This window comes from Ranitomeya imitator, chromosome 10 (assembly GCF_032444005.1).
Source record: "Ranitomeya imitator isolate aRanImi1 chromosome 10, aRanImi1.pri, whole genome shotgun sequence".
In the NCBI taxonomy this organism is placed as follows: domain Eukaryota; kingdom Metazoa; phylum Chordata; class Amphibia; order Anura; family Dendrobatidae; genus Ranitomeya; species Ranitomeya imitator.
Window position 1 is genome coordinate 146448830 of NC_091291.1, and position 21426 is coordinate 146470255.

At 48.3% G+C, this 21426-nt stretch overlaps 2 protein-coding genes across 2 annotated transcripts; both read left to right on the forward strand.

The window, feature by feature from the left end:
* Positions 1-4157: 4157 nt before the first annotated feature.
* Positions 4158-9125, forward strand: KCNJ5 (potassium inwardly rectifying channel subfamily J member 5). The gene is made up of 2 exons (XM_069742703.1): positions 4158-5104; positions 8437-9125. The coding sequence occupies exons 1-2, from the start codon at positions 4168-4170 to the stop codon at positions 8718-8720; spliced, it is 1221 nt and encodes a 406-aa protein (XP_069598804.1). The 5' UTR covers positions 4158-4167; the 3' UTR covers positions 8721-9125.
* A 5620-nt stretch (positions 9126-14745) lies between these two features.
* On the forward strand, positions 14746-15684 carry LOC138652273 (uncharacterized). Its single transcript, XM_069743042.1, has one exon. It carries the CDS (start codon positions 14746-14748, stop codon positions 15682-15684), a length of 939 nt encoding a protein of 312 aa, XP_069599143.1.
* Positions 15685-21426: the final 5742 nt, after the last annotated feature.

Here is a 21426-nt window from a genome sequence, read left to right on the forward strand (position 1 = left end):
CTTTCCTATGTATGTTATAGGAATGTGATGCCCTGTAGAGCAGCTGCGGCCCAGTTATTCCATCAGTTACTGGATGACTTTGTGTTTCGCCCCCTTTCCTATGTATGTTATAGGAATGTGATGCCCTGTAGAGCAGCTGCGGCCCAGTTATTCCATCAGTTACTGGATGACTTTGTGTTTCGCTCCCTTTTCTATGTATGTTATAGGAATGTGATGCCCTGTAGAGCAGCTGCGGGCCAGTTATTCCATCAGTTACTGGATGACTTTGTGTTTCGCCCCCTTTCCTATGTATGTTATAGGAATGTGATGCCCTGTAGAGCAGCTGCGGCCCAGTTATTCCATCAGTTACTGGATGACTTTGTGTTTCGCTCCCTTTCCTATGTATGTTATAGGAATGTGATGCCCTGTAGAGCAGCTGCGGCCCAGTTATTCCATCAGTTACTGGATGACTTTGTGTTTCGCCCCCTTTCCTATGTATGTTATAGGAATGTGATGCCCTGTAGAGCAGCTGCGGCCCAGTTATTCCATCAGTTACTGGATGACTTTGTGTTTCGCTCCCTTTCCTATGTATGTTATAGGAATGTGATGCCCCTGTAGAGCAGCTGCGGCCCAGTTATTCCATCAGTTACTGGATGACTTTGTGTTTCGCCCCCTTTCCTATGTATGATATAGGAATGTGATGCCCTGTAGAGCAGCTGCGGCCCAGTTATTCCATCAGTTACTGGATGACTTTGTGTTTCGCCCCCTTTCCTATGTATGATATAGGAATGTGATGCCCTGTAGAGCAGCTGCGGCCCAGTTATTCCATCAGTTACTGGATGACTTTGTGTTTCGCTCCCTTTTCTATGTATGTTATAGGAATGTGATGCCCTGTGGAGCAGCTGCGGCCCAGTTATTCCATCAGTTACTGGATGACTTTGTGTTTCGCCCCCTTTCCTATGTATGTTATAGGAATGTGATGCCCCTGTAGAGCAGCTGCGGCCCAGTTATTCCATCAGTTACTGGATGACTTTGTGTTTCGCTCCCTTTCCTATGTATGTTATAGGAATGTGATGCCCTGTAGAGCAGCTGCGGCCCAGTTATTCCATCAGTTACTGGATGACTTTGTGTTTCGCCCCCTTTCCTATGTATGTTATAGGAATGTGATGCCCTGTAGAGCAGCTGCGGCCCAGTTATTCCATCAGTTACTGGATGACTTTGTGTTTCGCTCCCTTTTCTATGTATGTTATAGGAATGTGATGCCCTGTAGAGCAGCTGCGGCCCAGTTATTCCATCAGTTACTGGATGACTTTGTGTTTCGCTCCCTTTCCTATGTATGTTATAGGAATGTGATGCCCCTGTAGAGCAGCTGCGGCCCAGTTATTCCATCAGTTACTGGATGACTTTGTGTTTCGCTCCCTTTCCTATGTATGTTATAGGAATGTGATGCCCTGTAGAGTAGCTGCGGCCCAGTTATTCCATCAGTTACTGGATGACTTTGTGTTTCGCTCCCTTTCCTATGTATGTTATAGGAATGTGATGCCCTGTGGAGCAGCTGCGGCCCAGTTATTCCATCAGTTACTGGATGACTTTGTGTTTCGCTCCCTTTCCTATGTATGTTATAGGAATGTGATGCCCTGTAGAGTAGCTGCGGCCCAGTTATTCCATCAGTTACTGGATGACTTTGTGTTTCGCTCCCTTTCCTATGTATGTTATAGGAATGTGATGCCCTGTAGAGCAGCTGCGGCCCAGTTATTCCATCAGTTACTGGATGACTTTGTGTTTCGCTCCCTTTCCTATGTATGTTATAGGAATGTGATGCCCTGTAGAGCAGCTGCGGCCCAGTTATTCCATCAGTTACTGGATGACTTTGTGTTTCGCTCCCTTTCCTATGTATGTTATAGGAATGTGATGCCCTGTAGAGCAGCTGCGGCCCAGTTATTCCATCAGTTACTGGATGACTTTGTGTTTCGCTCCCTTTCCTATGTATGTTATAGGAATGTGATGCCCTGTAGAGCAGCTGCGGCCCAGTTATTCCATCAGTTACTGGATGACTTTGTGTTTCGCCCCCTTTCCTATGTATGTTATAGGAATGTGATGCCCTGTAAAGCAGCTGCAGCCCAGTTATTCCATCAGTTACTGGATGACTTTGTGTTTCGCCCCCTTTCCTATGTATGTTATAGGAATGTGATGCCCTGTAGAGCAGCTGCGGCCCAGTTCTTCCATCAGTTACTGGATGACTTTGTGTTTCGCCCCCTTTCCTATGTATGTTATAGGAATGTGATGCCCTGTGGAGCAGCTGCGGCCCAGTTATTCCATCAGTTACTGGATGACTTTGTGTTTCGCTCCCTTTCCTATGTATGTTATAGGAATGTGATGCCCCTGTAGAGCAGCTGCGGCCCAGTTATTCCATCAGTTACTGGATGACTTTGTGTTTCGCTCCCTTTTCTATGTATGTTATAGGAATGTGATGCCCTGTAGAGCAGCTGCAGCCCAGTTATTCCATCAGTTACTGGATGACTTTGTGTTTCGCTCCCTTTCCTATGTATGTTATAGGAATGTGATGCCCCTGTAGAGCAGCTGCGGCCCAGTTATTCCATCAGTTACTGGATCACTTTGTGTTTCGCCCCCTTTCCTATGTATGTTATAGGAATGTGATGCCCCTGTAGAGCAGCTGCGGCCCAGTTATTCCATCAGTTACTGGATGACTTTGTGTTTCGCTCCCTTTCCTATGTATGATATAGGAATGTGATGCCCTGTAGAGCAGCTGCGGCCCAGTTATTCCATCAGTTACTGGATGACTTTGTGTTTCGCTCCCTTTCCTATGTATGTTATAGGAATGTGATGCCCTGTAGAGCAGCTGCGGCCCAGTTATTCCATCAGTTACTGGATGACTTTGTGTTTCGCCCCCTTTCCTATGTATGATATAGGAATGTGATGCCCTGTAGAGCAGCTGCGGCCCAGTTATTCCATCAGTTACTGGATGACTTTGTGTTTCGCCCCCTTTCCTATGTATGTTATAGGAATGTGATGCCCTGTAGAGCAGCTGCGGCCCAGTTATTCCATCAGTTACTGGATGACTTTGTGTTTCGCTCACTTTCCTATGTATGTTATAGGAATGTGATGCCCTGTAGAGCAGCTGCGGCCCAGTTATTCCATCAGTTACTGGATGACTTTGTGTTTCGCTCCCTTTCCTATGTATGTTATAGGAATGTGATGCCCCTGTAGAGCAGCTGCGGCCCAGTTATTCCATTAGTTACTGGATGACTTTGTGTTTCGCTCCCTTTCCTATGTATGTTATAGGAATGTGATGCCCTGTAGAGCAGCTGCAGCCCAGTTCTTCCATCAGTTACTGGATGACTTTGTGTTTCGCTCCCTTTCCTATGTATGTTATAGGAATGTGATGCCCCTGTAGAGCAGCTGCGGCCCAGTTATTCCATCAGTTACTGGATGACTTTGTGTTTCGCTCCCTTTCCTATGTATGTTATAGGAATGTGATGCCCTGTAGAGCAGCTGCGGCCCAGTTATTCCATCAGTTACTGGATGACTTTGTGTTTCGCTCGCTTTCCTCCACCTCTTATTGGATTCCTGCCTTATACTTTTTGTGTAGGGGAGATGCAGTTATGTCTGACATGTCCAGAATACACAGATGATGTGGTTGTCCGCACTCACAATAGAGGCCCCCAGACACGTGGTTCCCCGACAGCCACCTCCTCCTATTTGGCACTCCTGTGTAGTCTTGTGCCGTGAGTCTTATATTGGCAGCAAACAAAACGAGCCGCCATTGTAATTCTACAGGTCAGAGCCTTCTTTCCCACCGACATCATCCGTCGGCTAGAGACGCCCATGACCTGTTGGTTGGGGCCTTTATTGTATTGGTTTCATACAGTGTTTTGTTATAACATGATATCACTGCAGTTTTTCATGGATTTTTTTGAGCCTAAGCCAGAATTGGATCAATGAAGCGGAGAAGTCTAAATCCTTCCTTTATTACATTCTTCCTTTTGTATCTACTTGTGGGATTGGTTTGGAAAAATGGCAGAGAAACTGTATAAAGTCCCCCTTAGTCTGCTGTTGCCCGGGCTCTATAAATATAATTACTTCGTAAGTAAGTTGCGTTGGATTAGCTTGTCATACGTTGATTTCAATGAGTGTTTTGTTTTCTCATCCAGCAGCAACATACCCATCATGGCAAGAGACTCAAGAGATTCCATGTACCAGGACCTTACAGTTGATATAATTCCCAGGGAGCCTAAAAAGTTACCCAAGCAGGCTCGAGAGGACCCGAGCTTAAATGCCGAGCGCTCCCATCAGTTCTACGAGCACAGAAAGCCGCGGCAGAGGTACATGGAGAAAGATGGCAAGTGCAATGTTCACCATGGCAATGTGAAGGAGACCTACCGATACTTCAGTGACCTCTTCACCACCCTAGTGGACCTCAAGTGGCCTTTCAGCCTGTTCATCTTCACCCTGGCATACACGGTCACGTGGCTATTTTTTGGAGTTATTTGGTGGTTGATTGCTTACATCAGAGGAGATCTTGAACATGTAGGTGATAAAAACTGGGTCCCTTGTGTGGAAAATCTCAACGGCTTTGTGTCTGCTTTTCTCTTCTCCATTGAAACTGAGACCACCATTGGCTACGGATTCCGGGTGATAACGGAGAAGTGTCCGGAAGGAATCATCTTGTTGTTAATTCAGGCCATTCTGGGCTCCATTGTTAATGCCTTGATGGTGGGTTGCATGTTTGTAAAGATAAGCCAACCCAAGAAACGGGCAGAGACCCTCATGTTCTCTAATAACGCAGTCATCTCCCTCAGGGATGGGAAAATGTGTCTGATGTTTCGTGTAGGAGATCTCCGCAGTTCCCATATCGTGGAAGCCTCCATCAGAGCCAAACTCATCAAATCCAAGCAGACGAAGGAAGGCGAATTTATCCCGCTCAATCAGACGGACATCAATGTTGGCTTTGACACCGGGGACGACCGCCTCTTCCTCGTCTCCCCGCTGATCATTTCACATGATATCAATGAGAAGAGCCCGTTCTGGGAGCTGTCTCGTTCTCAGCTGGAATCAGAGAACTTTGAAATTGTCGTCATATTAGAAGGCATGGTGGAAGCGACGGGTAAGTGTATACAATATTGTACAGAGAAGGGGCAGACTATACGACACCGTAGAAGACATGGAGGAGCTCAGCCCATCCTACATACATTGTTTTCCTTTTAGTTTTATTCCATCTAAAGCCTTGAAACTGCCGTCCCTATAGGTGAAGAGACCACCTGTAGGCTTCAGGCCTTATACTAGGGGCTGTTTATAAATCTAGGCTTTAGTAATATGTGTTGGTATATGCATCATTTGTCAGTTGGTGTATAGTTCAGTATTTAGATGGAAACATGAAGCCTATAAATATGGCCCTAGCAGCGTCTCATGGAGACCACTAGTGATCTGACAGCATTTACCTTGAGTGGTGTATAAAGCGCCATGTGAACGGCCAGTCCGTGTGGATTCGGCGCATAAATGTGTTCAGGGCTGCCGGGAGACATTGTGGTTTTCTCCTTTTCTACCTGGCTCTATCTGATCATATCAGATGTGACTGTGATGTCTCCAGAGCCCCCTGCGCTTGTCTCCTACAGGACAGGCCAGGAGTGATCACTTACTGCTCCCATTATTACCGCCATCATTCTTCTTATCCTCCCTGATGATGTACAGAGATAGCCCACTGTTAACACATATCTGCCGGCAGCCCTGAATGCTGGGGATTATGTAGGTTTCTTTATGTTGTGGGGTCTATCAGAGTGTAATAATCCCTTCTACATGTCTGACAGAGAAGCTGAGCAGCAGTAATGTCCTCTGAGGAGTCTTCTGGGGTCCCAGTGTCACACGCTCATGTCTGACAGAGAAGCTGAGCAGCAGTAATGTCCTCCGAGGAGTCTTCTAGGGTCCCAGTGTCACACGCTCATGACTGACAGAGAAGCTGAGCAGCAGTAATGTCCTCCGAGGAGTCTTCTAGGGTCCCAGTGTCACACGCTCATGTCTGACAGAGAAGCTGAGCAGCAGTAATGTCCTCCAAGGAGTCTTCTAGGGTCCCAGTGTCACACGCTCATGTCTGACAGAGAAGCTCAGCAACAGTAATGTCCACCGAGGAGCCTTCTAGGGTCCCAGTGTCACACGCTCATGTCTGACAGAGAAGCTGAGCAGCAGTAATGTCCTCCGAGGAGTCTTCTAGGGTCCCAGTGTCACACGCTCATGTCTGACAGAGAAGCTGAGCAGCAGTAATGTCCTCCGAGGAGTCTTCTAGGGTCCCAGTGTCACACGCTCATGTCTGACAGAGAAGCTGAGCAGCAGTAATGTCCTCCGAGGAGTCTTCTAGGGTCCCAGTGTCACACGCTCATGTCTGACAGAGAAGCTGAGCAGCAGTAATGTCCTCCGAGGAGTCTTCTAGGGTCCCAGTGTCACACGCTCATGTCTGACAGAGAAGCTGAGCAGCAGTAATGTCCTCCGAGGAGTCTTCTAGGGTCCCAGTGTCACACGCTCATGTCTGACAGAGAAGCTCAGCAGCAGTAATGTCCTCCGAGGAGTCTTCTAAGGTCCCAGTGTCACACGCTCATGACTGACAGAGAAGCTGAGCAGCAGTAATGTCCTCGGAGGAGTCTTCTAGGGTCCCAGTGTCACACGCTCATGTCTGACAGAGAAGCTGAGCAGCAGTAATGTCCTCCGAGGAGTCTTCTAGGGTCCCAGTGTCACACGCTCATGTCTGACAGAGAAGCTCAGCAGCAGTAATGTCCTCCGAGGAGTCTTCTAGGGTCCCAGTGTCACACGCTCATGTCTGACAGAGAAGCTGAGCAGCAGTAATGTCCTCCGAGGAGTCTTCTAGGGTCCCAGTGTCACACGCTCATGTCTGACAGAGAAGCTGAGCAGCAGTAATGTCCTCCGAGGAGTCTTCTAGGGTCCCAGTGTTACACGCTCATGTCTGACAGAGAAGCTGAGCAGCAGTAATGTCCTCCGAGGAGTCTTCTAGGGTCCCAGTGTCACACGCTTAGAGCAGGGTGGGCATCCGTTACTACCATTCATGTACGCTGGGCATTGGGTTGGTTTCCTATTTTTTGGGTTATATATGATTGTTTATACCAAGAAGCGTTACTACAAAGTAATAACTTAATTATTATTTAGCATAATTTATCTCCTCATGTCTGATTTATTTATTTTTTTTGTGATAAGCTTGTTATCAAACTAATGCCTAGCGAGTTACTAGTATGTGAGTCCTGGCTGGACCCTGACTCTATACTGTAGGGCCTCCTGTCCTAGGGTGACGCCATCGCCTCACAATATCACAATACCAACAACTTCTGGTTTCTGCTTGTTAAATCATTAGACTTTAATCTCCATGATCAGATCTTCCATTTCGATAGTGAGCGATCTCTTACAATGGCGTAAATCTCGTTATTGGTCATCATTAGCTTATGGTATAACACTGTTTCGGCCACGAAGTCATCACCTGTGCTTCATGGATTTCGTTGTGCTCGTCTCACATTATCCCCTGCATGAATCAGTAACGCTTTCTCCATTGTGACTGTTGTTGGACAGAACTTGCTACTTACTGACTGGCGTTCTGTGTAGCTCGTGGCTTCGTAAACGCTTCATCTGATGACATAGGTTTGACGGCGCTAATTGAGGAAGAGTGTAAGCCTTACTTTTGTTGACCAGCGACATATTTTCGGGGTCTCACATGCTCACTTATATTGGAGACTTTGGACCCGTGTTCCTAAGATCAGTGGCGGTCTTGGCGGGCTGACTCCAACAATCAGACATTCATAGTCTCTCCTGTGGATTGGTGGTCTGTTTGTGGAACACCCCCTACATACGATCAGACTAGAGAATGAGGGGTGACAGCCCGGTCTGTTGTGTAGGAAGTGACCAATGGCCTCTGCACCTTCCTGCATCAGACCCAGCTGGCCAGGGGGGACATCCGACGGCACAATCGCCCCCTCCCATTTGACTTACCGGCTTTATATACATTTGACATTTTGTATCCTGATAATATTCCCTCTGATACATTCGGACCATCACTTGGCACCTGATGTAATTCTTGGTCGTGGTCTCCATCACTTTCCATGACTTTGTCGATATTTTTCCATCCTTGTTCCTGCAGTGATTGTGACTTGGGTACAAACTAGAGAATGTGTCTGCGGTGAGTCTCCTATAACGTTGTTTGGCACAAGAACCTATAAATCATTATTTGACCCCTGTGACTCTCAGGTTGGCTCTAAAACTAACTTTATTCCCTGTTTCAAGGGACATTAAGCAGGGCAATAAATAACACAGGCCATTCAGTAGCACAAGAGCCGTAGACTGAAAGCTTTAACCCCTTGATTACGGACAGAAAACTGCCATGGGTGACAGACATTAGAGATTTTTCTGCATTCCCACTCTCATGTTTTTTTTTTCTGATACTTGTAGGAATGACTTGCCAAGCACGCTGCTCCTATGTGGACACAGAGGTTTTGTGGGGACATCGGTTCACCCCAGTCCTGACCCTGGAAAAAGGATTTTATGAAGTGGATTATACAACCTTTCATAACACCTATGAGACCCCCACACCCACCTGTAGTGCCAAAGAGCTGGAGGAAGTACAGCGAGAGGAACATCTCGTCCACCCACTCTACATATTGCACAGGAGCAAAGGTTCGCAGAATGGCGCCCCCAGCTCGGAGGATGGCAACGTCGGGCCAATGTCGGATTAGGCGGAGAGACTAGATGACGTTGTCTCCAGCTACAAGAGGTATGATCTCAGATCCTGACGATTTCTCCATTAATATGAAGAACAGAGCGGAGCGTGGGGTCGTTTCAGCTTCACAGAAAGTAGGACCCATCCAGGCGGCCTGTATCAGGTATCGCAGTCAGTGGTGAAGCAGGACGCTCATTGTCACCGGGGGGACAGCCCAATACTTTTACACTGCGTGGAGTAGTCTGGTTTTCTCCGTCACTTGTGAGCACTCAGAAATGCTGTGTTGTGGTCCAGATAGTTTCCGTATATTGGGGTAACGTTCACTAATATTGTAATCACCATAATGGATGAAATAAATGATAGAAAATGAAGTGTCTGCTCTCCTGACCTGCATACCAGTGGGACATTACACTGGCTGTCTTTGTGGCAGGCGGCGCAGTTCCCGACTCCACAGCATCGTCTTTTGGGGACACAGCATTAAAGGCTTTTCCTTTATTCCTTCTTAAACGTTCTAGTGCCCCACATAGGATGAAAAGAAACCTACACTGGCCTCCTGGACCAGCGCCATTCCTGCATTGTGCCACAGAGGCTCCCAGCTGTCACCAGACATTTTTATGATGGGCTGCAGCATTCACAGATCCATCTAACGGAAGTGTGAAGACTGCCACTGCTGATTGGCTGCAGTGGTCATGTGACCTAACAATCTCACATGACCCCTGGAAGAAGGGCCAATATTTCTGGAATGGCGCTGGTGGGCATATAGTGGTTTTTTTAATTTTACATGGGGCATTTTCGCAATTTAACTGCAGTTAAATGGAGCTGTAGTAGATAAGGAGGAGATGATCACCGGGCCCGTCTGCTCTTCCGTAGTGATCAGTGAATGATTACTTAGTAGAAGGCACCATTGATTGCACAAAGGGTAAAATAAAATTACACTTAGGGCATCCAAATGACCGATTACCTGCAGAAGTAATTCAGATGGTTCGTCTATTGTGAACAGTATAAAATAAACACACACACACATATATACATACATACACACACACACACACACACACACACACGCTGTCAAGATTCAGCCGTCTGCTGTGACATCGCGCGACCCCAGGCTTTTTTCGTACAGTGGACAATCCCTTTAAGGGTGTGGAGAGTATCTCTCCTGCTCTCCACTACCTGTGTGTGCAGTGGGTAGCGGTGACCACACAATTTTGCTTCTTTTGGACTTTTAGAAGTTTTCATTTTTTGCCTTTTTCCTCTTCAATGAGAATGTTCTATTTCTACAAGGACATGTGCCGTATTCTGTTCCGCTATCAATGTGACTGTTTTTCTGCCCGTGATGCCCACCATACTTGTGAGGGGTTACTGCTTAGTTTTGCTGGGGGTTGTTGTGCATGGGAAGAAGCGTCCGGTCTTATGGGTCTGGAGGCCACAGTGCTTCGCATTCTCCTAGGTAAGACCATGCACAGACATGAAGGTGATGGCCACTTTACTGCCTGGATCTGTAGTTTTCTCTTTGCCATAGTGACTGTCATAGTGACTGTTTTCCTCTCCCATTGCAGTGCACAGGTTGGGTCACAATCCCCAGCCATTGGGATGCATTGGACAATGTGACTTCTCCCCTGTTTGAGATTTAGTGAGCTTTGGTTTTGCCAGTTTCCAAGGTTGTAGTCACCGTATATAATTGCCCACCTCCTCACACAGGGGGTCGTGCTGAGAACATGCGCAAGTTCCCTCTTTCACCAGAAAGGTTTCCTAAAGGGGTGAAATCCTAAGATGTGCCGAGCTGGTGATGGCTGTACCACCATGTGCAGAGGTCCAGTACCCAGCAGTGGAGGACGACTGGAGCTCGCCCAGATGCCGTCATTCTCTATGGGTCCTATTCACATTCAGCTGCACCACGGACCGTACAATAGAAAATATCTGCTCCATACAATCCTGTTGACAATAGACAATTGTCGCCACATTTATCCATCAAAGAGCAGGGATCCATGTTCCCTCCGGTTTTTCTCACCCACCTTTTCTTTTCTACATTCAATGGCCTTGCTCCAAGCTGTTCTGCCAATGGGAATAGTTAAATGAGGGGAACTGTGACAACCCTCATCATTGCCGCATGGATCAGTGTGGAGATCCCAGGTCAATGCTGTGCAGATATGTGGCAGCACTTTATTGCTAATAATCATCATTACAAGCAACTGTTCGTTGACATCAATGGAGATTCCCTTCACTTTGGCTCTATAATGTAATTCTCCTAGGCGAAAAGTTGCCTTACTCCATGAGCTCATCCATACATAATGTATGCATGTTTCATCTTCATGGTGATGGGGTAAAGATAAAGGTAAAGCACCGTGGAGGTGGCCGGCGTGCAGATAGTGGGTTTGGAAAGTATTCAGACCCTTTACATTTTTCACTCTTTGTTTCATTGCAGCCATTTGGTCAATTCAAGAAAGTTCATTTTTTTCTCATTAATGTACACTCTGCACCCCATCTTGACTGAAAGAAACAGAAATGTAGAAATTTTTTCAAATTTAATAAAAAAAGAAAAACTGAAATATCACATGGTCATAAGTCTTCAGCCCCTTTGCTCAGACTCTCATATGTAAGTCCCATGCTGTCCATTTCCTTGTGATCCTCCTTGAGATGGTTCTACTCCTTCATTGGAGTCCAGCTGTGTGTAATTACACTGATAGGACTTGATTTGGAAAGGCGCACACCTGTCTATATGGATATATGGATATAATGGAACTAGAGAGAGTACAAAGGAGGGCAACAAAATTAATAAAGGGGATGGGAGAACTACAATACCCAGATAGATTAGCAAAATTAGGATTATTTAGTCTAGAAAAAAAGACGACTGAGGGGCGATCTAATAACCATGTATAAGTATATAAGGGGACAATACAAATATCTCGCTGAGGATCTGTTTATACCAAGGAAGGTGACGGGCACAAGGGGGCATTCTTTGCGTCTGGAGGAGAGAAGGTTTTTCCACCAACATAGAAGAGGATTCTTTACTGTTAGGGCAGTGAGAATCTGGAATTGCTTGCCTGAGGAGGTGGTGATGGCGAACTCAGTCGAGGGGTTCAAGAGAGGCCTGGATGTCTTCCTGGAGCAGAACAATATTGTATCATACAATTATTAGGTTCTGTAGAAGGACGTAGATCTGGGTATTTATTATAATGGAATATAGGCTGAACTGGATGGACAAATGTCTTTTTTCGGCCTTACTAACTATGTTACTATGTTACTATATAAGACCTCACCGTCTCACAGTGCATGTCAGACCAAATGAGGATCATGAGGTCAAAGGAACTGGCCAAGGAGCTCAGAGACAGAATTGTGGCAAGGCGCAGATCTGTCCAAGGTGACAGCAGCATGTCTGCAGGACTCAAGGTTCCTAAGAGCACAGTGGCCTCCATAATCCTTAAATGGAAGAAGTTTGTGACCACCAGAAGTCTTCCTAGACCTGGCCGTCCAGCCAAACTGAGCAATCGTGGGAGAAGAGCCTTGATGAGAGAGAGGTAAAGAAGAACCCCAAGATCACTGTGGCTGAGCTCCAGAGATGCTGTAGGGAGATGGGAGGAAGTTCCACAAAGTCAACTATCACTGCAGCCTCCACCAGTCGGGCCTTTATGGCAGAGTGGCCCGAAGGAAGCCTCTCCTCAGTGCAAGACAAATGAAAGCCGCATAGAGGTTACTAAAAAACACATGAAGGACTCCCAGACTATGAGAAATAAGATTCTCTGGTCTGATGAGATGAAGATAGACCTTTTTGGTGATAATTCTAAGCGATATGTGTGGAGAAAACCAGGCACTGCTTATCACCTGCCCAATACAATCCCCACAGTGAAGCATGGTGGTGGCAGCATCATGCCATGGGGGTGTTTTTCAGCTGCACGGACAGGACGACTGGTTGTCATTGACGGAAACATGAATGCGGCCAAGTACAGAGACATCCTGGATGAAAACCTCTTCCAGAGTGCTCTGGACCTCAGACTTGGCTGAAGCTTCACCTTCCAACAAGACAATGACCCTAAGCACACAGCTAAAATAACAAAGGAGCGGCTTCAGAACAACTCTGTGACCATTCTTGACCGGCCCAGCCAGAGCCCTGACCTAAACCCAATGGAGCATCTCTGGAGATCTGAAAATGGCGTCCACCAACGTTCACCATCCAACCTGACGGGACTGGAGAGGATCTGCAAGGAAGAATGGCCGAGGATCCCCAAATCCAGGGGTGAAAAACTTGTGGCATCATTCCCAAGAAGACTCATGGCTGTACGAGCTTAAAAGGGGCTTCTACCCAATACTGAGCAAAGGGTCTGAAGACTTATGACCATGGGAGAGTTCAGTTTTTCCTTTCTAATAAATTTGCAAAAATTACTACATTTCTGTTTTTTTTTCAGTCAAGATGGGGCGCAGAGTGTACAGTAATGAGAAAAAATTAACTTTTTTTAATTTACCAAATGAACCAAAGAGTGAAAAATGTAAAGGGGCCTGAATACTTTCCGTACCCACGGTAGGTTTATTGTCATCTGGGACATCACCTTTCAGGGCTGCTGTACGACATTCTATAATGCGGTATATAAGCCCCCAAACCGACCTGTAAGAGAAGAAAAATACCGTATTATACTGAGCTGTGAGGCGGTCTGGTCTGGGGGTCTCTCTTCTTGGTCCGGCGCCTCCCATCTTATGATCCCCACCGTCCTCCTTGCTTCGTGTGGATGACTCGTCTCCCCGGCACAGCGCTCCGGCGTTCTTCTCTGTCCTGTTGGGGGCACAGTAAAGTCCTGCAGTGCGCAGGCGTCGGGGTCTTTGGCCTTTTCCGGACCTGCACACTGAAGTACGTTGCTCTGCCCTCAACAGGAGAAATACGCCGCGCCGGAGGGAAAGCACCGCTGCATCCCGGTGTTACTGTGCTGAAGGTGATATCACACCATGGAGGGGCAGTCATGTGGCGGGCATTAGTGCTTAGATATATGGGGTGTCTGTGTGTGCCCTTCTGCCAGATACGAAGACACATGTTGGGAGACCCTGTATATATTATAATGGGGCCAGGAACGCCAAGTTATGCCTGTCCAGGTGAAAATGTCAGTTTTATAGGTAGATCCTCAAGTAGTGGATGTTTCAGCTGGAAATTTGCTTTGTAACTTTTGATAGAGACACATTACTTGCAGATTCATCATGGGTGTTACTTTGCGGCATTAATAACCCTGCTGTGAGAGCCTTCAGTATCTCCACTGCAGATGTCAGTCTGTGACCCCCTGTGGGGGTACCCTCGCTAATCCGCCCCCCGAGTGCGCTTCCTCTTGATGTCCGGCTGGATACCGCGGTGAAGCCGGCACAGGGAAGCCCTCGCAGTGTGGAAATAATGTGGTGTCTGCCCCATTGCTCGGTGTCCGTTTACCATGGCTATGATATGGCCCTGAGCCTCTCCGTCTGGGACATCTGCTCCGTGTCACCCGCACACCCCATTATGGTTATTCGCCCCCTTCCCCTCTTCTTCTAGCAGTTTGCATTACCGTATATTGATTTATGCCTGAATCGCAATAAAAGTTCACATAAAGCTTCTGTTTCCAAGTCAGTGATCTTTACTGCTTCCTCGCCTGCAGGTAATGTGACCTGCTCCCGGAGAGCCCCGTGACTCCTCTTAAAGGTAAGACCTTTTTTTTTTTTTTTGCCAATCCCCTCCGCTCTGGATGACTTCTTAATGTCATGTGTCACGATGTCCTTGACTGCAAGAACTCAGCTGACCGGAGAGGATTGACAGATGTTTCCATGGTAACTCCCTGTCCGTGGACCCAGGAATAATTCCGCGATACGCCCGAAAGTTAGATTTACGGACTGCTCTGTGCTGTGATTTACTGGGCCTGGAAGGAATTTCAGTATGTTGTGTCACAGTTCTCAATGGCTGTGTCTGGCATTATAACAACCTGATCCAGGGGACACAGTGTGTGTGTGTGTGTGGAAGAAAGTAGCATTGGGTATAGGACGAGCGCCTACATGCAGGGAGGGGAGCACTGTCATATAGGTGCGGCCGTCGCATGAACGGCGGCCATGGCATGAACTGCGGCCATGGCATGAACTGCGGCCATGGCATGAACTGCGGCCATGGCATGAACGGCGGCCATGGCATGAACTGCGGCCGTCGCATGAACGGTGGCCGTCGCATGAACTGCGGCCATGGCATGAATGGCGGCCATGGCATGAACGGCGGCCATGGCATGAACGGCGGCCATGGCATGAACGGCGGCCATGGCATGAACTGCGGCCGTCGCATGAACTGCGGCCGTCGCATGAAAGGCGGCCATGGCATGAACGGCGGCCATGGCATGAACGGCGGCCATGGCATGAACGGCGGCCATGGCATGAACGGCGGCCATCGCATGAACTGCGGCCATGGCATGAACTGCGGCCATGGCATGAACGGCGGCCATGGCATGAACGGCGGCCGTCGCATGAACTGCGGCCGTCGCATGAACTGCGGCCGTCGCATGAACTGCGGCCCTGGCATGAACGGCGGCCATGGCATGAACGGCGGCCATGGCATGAACGGCGGCCATGGCATGAACGGCGGCCATGGCATGAACGGCGGCCATGGCATGAACGGCGGCCATGGCATGAACTGCGGCCATCGCATGAACGGCGGCCATGGCATGAACGGCGGCCATGGCATGAACGGCGGCCATGGCATGAACGGCGGCCATGGCATGAACTGCGGCCATGGCATGAACGGCGGCCGTCGCATGAACTGCGGCCCTGGCATGAACGGCGGCCATGGCATGAACGGCGGCCATGGCATGAACGGCGGCCATCGCATGAACTGCGGCCATGGCATGAACGGCGGCCATGGCATGAACGGCGGCCATGGCATGAACGGCGGCCATGGCATGAACTGCGGCCATGGCATGAACTGCGGCCATCGCATGAACTGCGGCCATCGCATGAACTGCGGCCATGGCACGAACTGCGGCCATGTGTAACCCCGATCGTCTCTTCAGGTCTGTAACCGACCCCGATCTGCTGACATATTCCTGAATCCAAAAGGGACAACTGTGGTTGGAAGAGGCTGTGCTGCCCATATACAGTATATTTATTGTACAGATCATAAAATAATGACATTTTCCATTCAAAGGCATTAAAAAAATAAAGCGATGCAGCGTTCTGATCTTTCCTTACATAGTATGGCGCCCGCAGGTGTTCAGTGACGTCCTCCTAATGAGCCGAGGGCTGGACATTCACAATCACAGAAGGGGGCTGGCTTAGCTCCTGAAATGAGCAGTCGGCACTATTCACACACAGCGTGCATGTTGTCCCTACACAAATAGCGCAGAAAGCAGAAGAGGGACTGCTGCGACCTGGGCCTGTCGCTGATACTTAGGGAACCTTCCAGACATAAGCTATATTACAAAGCGACATTTTATTATTTTTTTTTAACCTTGACAGACCATTTTAAGTCTGGACTCTTGTTCTAAAAATAGAGGCAAAGTATTGTCATCGCCCAGTAAACTCCTGGCATTGATCTGGTGGTTGAGAATGATGGGCATTGTCCCCTAATCTTCGATCGTTTGCCCCCAAAGTGAGAAGAGATGACACTTTGGTGCTGGAGACGGCTGTTTTGTGACGAGAATTGTTTAACCTGTCATAAGGGAAAGATACCAAGTTGTAGATGTGATATTTGTCGTTGTCCAGGCGCTGTACACTTCTGAAGCTGATAACTGCGAGGACGCTCGGAATGTGACACTGTGACATATCACGGCGTGACGTCCATTCATATCAGAGCATGTATCTGTAATGACAAGATAATATACCGCACACATCCAGTGTCGGCGTATTAATAGTCTATCCGGAGTGCCGCGAGCCGCTGGTGTCTGTCTGAGGCTCTAGTGTGACTCTGATAATACCCACATTGTGCAGCCTGTAATGTGACTAATCCAGAAATGAGAAGAAAACGGCCGCACAACTCGAATGTTCCATGAAATAAAAAACCTTTGTCCTTTATTTCATTTGCACAATGTGGACAAAGTTATAAGGGAGAGACGTTAGCAGAACATGCAGAAAAAACTAATGAGGACTATCACCGTTAGGACCCGTTGAAGTCTGCAAGACGCGAAACGGCCGTAGTCCTCTTTTTCAGCATGTTCTGCTAACGTCTCTCCTTTATAACCTTGTCCACATTGTGCAAATGAAATAAAGGACAAAGGTTTTTTATTTCACGGAAGATTCGAGTTGTGCGGCTGTTTTCTTCTCATTTCTGGATTACTTCACATGTGTTTTTCAGCAAGCACCTCCGCACACCGTGAATATACCGTGAAGGGTGTCGTTGATTCAGAGACCATCATCTCCACCAGTAAGTTGATTTTTTTTTTGTCTTTGTGCCATTCAATTTTTTCTTTTTTTCTTTGTAATGTGACTAAACTTGTAGTTTTTCATTTATTGTAGCCAATTTAGTGGAATTGATCTGTGGCCATCTGGATCCCGAGACTCCAAAAATTTTGTCAAAAAGGCACAAAAACACTCAACTTTTCCTCAAGTGTGAGCAAGGACCTGTAGACTCCTATTGAGCCTCTACCCTACTCTGATCACACAGGAGCTGAGCAATGGTCCTGTAGACTCCTATTGAGCCTCTCCACTACTCTGCTCACACAGGAGCTGAGCAATGGTCCTGTAGACTCCTATTGAGCCTCTACCCTACTCTGATCACACAGGAGCTGAGCAATGGTCCTGTAGACTCCTATTGAGCCTCTACCCTACTCTGCTCACACAGGAGCTGAGCAATGGACCTGTAGACTCCAATTGAGCCTCTCCACTACTCTGCTCACACAGGAGCTGAGAAATGGACCTGTAGACTCCCATTGAGCCTCTCCACTATGCCGCTCACACAGGAGCTGAGAAATGGACCTGTAGACTCCTATTGAGCCTCTACCCTACTCTGCTCACACAGGAGCTGAGCAATGGACCTGTAGACTCCTATTGAGCCTCTCCACTACTCTGCTCACACAGGAGCTGAGCAATGGACCTGTAGACTCCTATTGAGCCTCTCCACTACTCTGATCACACAGGAGCTGAGCAATGGACCTGTAGACTCCTATTGAGCCTCTCCACTACTCTGATCACACAGGAGCTGAGCAATGGACCTGTAGACTCCTATTGAGCCTCTCCACTATGCTGCTCACACAGGAGCTGAGCAATGGACCTGTAGACTCCTATTGAGCCTCTCCAGTACTCTGATCACACAGGAGCTGAGCAATGGTCCTGTAGACTCCTATTGAGCCTCTACACTACTCTGATCACACAGGAGCTGAGCAATGGACCTGTAGACTCCTATTGAGCCTCTCCAGTACTCTGATCACACAGGAGCTGAGCAATGGACCTGTAGACTCCTATTGAGCCTCTCCACTACTCTGATCACACAGGAGCTGAGCAATGGTCCTGTAGACTCCTATTGAGCCTCTACACTATGCTGTTCACACAGGAGCTGAGCAATGGATCTATAGACTTCCCATTGAGCCTCTACACTACTCTGATCACACAGGAGATGAGCAATGGACCTGTAGACTCCTATTGAGCCTCTCCACTATGCTGTTTCAAAAACCTGACCTGCACATCCAAACATAGACTGAGTGTGAACAGGTGCTGAACCCAGAGTCGCCAACTCTTATATAGTTAAGTAAAAAGGGCAGCACACTGCAGCGCCAAAATATGCAAACTTGAAAACACGAAATTTGAACTGCATTACTGCACTAGAAATATGAAAAATGAGAGCTTTTAGCGCATAAAAATGGCCATATTTATGTGTACCTCGTAGCCACTTTACGGCATCTCTCTTATACGAGGTCCTACGCTTGACCTACCTCACCGAGAATAAACGTCTCCATCTGAATGGGTACATGTGAAACCTCTTCTTGGACTCAAATTCTCTCTTTCTGTGGAGGGGTATTGGACCTACTATAATTAAAACACCTGTGGCCCCTCCACAGAAAGAGAGAATTTGAGTCCAAGAAGAGGTTTCACATGTACCCATTCAGATGGAGACGTTTATTCTCGGTGAGGTAGGTCAAGCGTAGGACCTCGTATAAGAGAGATGCCGTAAAGTGGCTACGAGGTACACATAAATATGGCCATTTTTATGCGCTAAAAGCTCTCATTTTTCATATTTCTAGTGCAGTAATGCAGTTCAAATTTCGTGTTTTCAAGTTTGCATATTTTGGCGCTGCAGTGTGCTGCCCTTTTTACTTATTCTCCACTATGCTGTTCACACAGGAGCTGAGCAATGGATCTATAGACTTCCCATTGAGCCTCTACACTACTCTGATCACACAGGAGATGAGCAATGGTCCTGTAGACTCCCATTGAGCCTCTCCACTATGCTGCTCACATAGGAGCTGAGAAATGGACCTGTAGACTCCTATTGAGACTCTACACTACTCTGCTCACACAGGAGCTGAGCAATGGACCTGTAGACTCCTATTGAGCCTCTCCACTATGCTGCTCACATAGGAGCTGAGCAATGGACCTGTAGACTCCTATTGAGCCTAAACACTACTCTGATCACACAGGAGCTGAGCAATGGACCTGTAGACTCCTATTGAGCCTCTACACTGCTCTGATCACACAGGAGCTGAGCAATGGTCCTGTAGACTCCCATTGAGCCTCTCCACTATGCTGCTCACATAGGAGCTGAGAAGTGGACCTGTAGACTCCTATTGAGACTCTACACTACTCTGCTCACACAGGAGCTGAGCAATGGACCTGTAGACTCCTATTGAGCCTCTCCACTATGCTGCTCACACAGGAGCTGAGCAATGGATCTATAGACTTCCCATTGAGCCTCTACACTACTCTGATCACACAGGAGATGAGCAATGGACCTGTAGACTCCTATTGAGCCTCTCCACTACGCTGCTCACACAGGAGCTGAGCAATGGACCTGTAGACTCCTATTGAGCCTCTCCACTACTCTGCAAACACAGGAGCTGAGCAATGGACCTGTAGACTCCTATTGAGCCTCTCCACTATGCTGCTCACACAGGAGCTGAGCAATGGTCCTGTAGACTCCCATTGAGCCTCTCCACTATGCTGCTCACATAGGAGCTGAGCAATGGACCTGTAGACTCCTATTGAGCCTAAACACTACTCTGATCACACAGGAACTGAGCAATGGACCTGTAGACTCCTATTGAGCCTCTACACTGCTCTGATCACACAGGAGCTGAGCAATGGACCTGTAGACTCCTATTGAGCCTCTCCACTACTCTGCAAACACAGGAGCTGAGCAATGGTCCTGTAGACTCCTATTGAGCCTCTCCACTACTCTGCAAACACAGGAGCTGAGCAATGGACCTGTAGACTCCTATTGAGCCTCTCCACTACTCTGATCACACAGGAGCTGAGCAATGGACCTGTAGACTCCTATTGAGCCTATCCACTACTCTGCTCACACAGGAGCTGAGAAATGGACCTGTAGACTCCCATTGAGCCTCTCCACTTCTCTGATCACACAGGAGCTGAGCAATGGTCCTGTAGACTCCTATTGAGCCTCTACACTATGCTGCTCACACAGGAGCTGAGCAGTTCTGCCCCTTGTTTTGAGCGTTTAGTTGGCCTCCTATCCACACGACTGTACATCAGTGCCACCACTTGCTATTCCCTGCACATGTCGGCGGCTTCTCTTCACATCTGACTGCACACCTTCAGTCCTTGTACACCCTGTGCTGTATTTGGGGATACAGATACTCAGGGCTTTGTACGCCAATGTTAATAAATGGGGCTGCAGGAGTAAGGAGGGCCTTCATTACATTGTGCCCGCCACTTAATGAACTAGGTGCATCTTACAACTGGGGAATGCCTCCACCCGCAATGTTACTCCAGGCCGGCCCTGGAGCCAGGCACCCGAGTAACATTTCTGGTGTAACTTTGATGAATTCGATGTCCAGGCTTCAACATTCCCTGTCCCAGCTCCCGCACATTGGCAAAACTCGATCATTTAGGCACAAAAAGTCTGAAAGCTGCAATTTATGAAGAAGACAGGATTCTGGGGAAGACGCCTTCATGAATCAGCCAGTTGGTGCGTTCACTGGACATCGTATAGCCGTATAAGATGGGACAGTCTGTATCGTGGGACCTTGTCCTGTGGGGTCTGTCCGCCGGAGCTCGGCGCTGCCTAATTCTTCATTAACCAGGTTTAAGATTGCAAAGTTGGAGCTCTCCTATATTAATGATTCTCTGAGCTGGATTCACCACCGGCGTCTGCGTTGTACCAGATCCCAGGGTGCGCCTAGTCCTAGACCCCATGTGAGCTGTACGGGGCGGTGTACGCCAGATCCCAGGGTGCGCCTAGTCCTAGACCCCATGTGAGCTGTACGGGGTGTTGTACGCCAGATCCCAGGGTACGCCTAGTCCTAGACCCCATGTGAGCTGTACGGGGCGGTGTACGCCAGATCCCAGGGTGCGCTTAGTCCTAGACCCCATGTGAGCTGTACGGGGCGGTGTACGCCAGATCCCAGGGTGCGCCTAGTCCCAGACCCCATGTGAGCTGTACGGGGCGGTGTACGCCAGATCCCAGGGTGCGCCTAGTCCTAGACCCCATGTGAGCTGTACGGAGCGGTGTACGCCAGATCCCAGGGTGCGCCTAGTCCTAGACCCCATGTGAGCTGTACGGGGCGGTGTACGCCAGATCCCAGGGTGCGCTTAGTCCTAGACCCCATGTGAGCTGTACGGGGCGG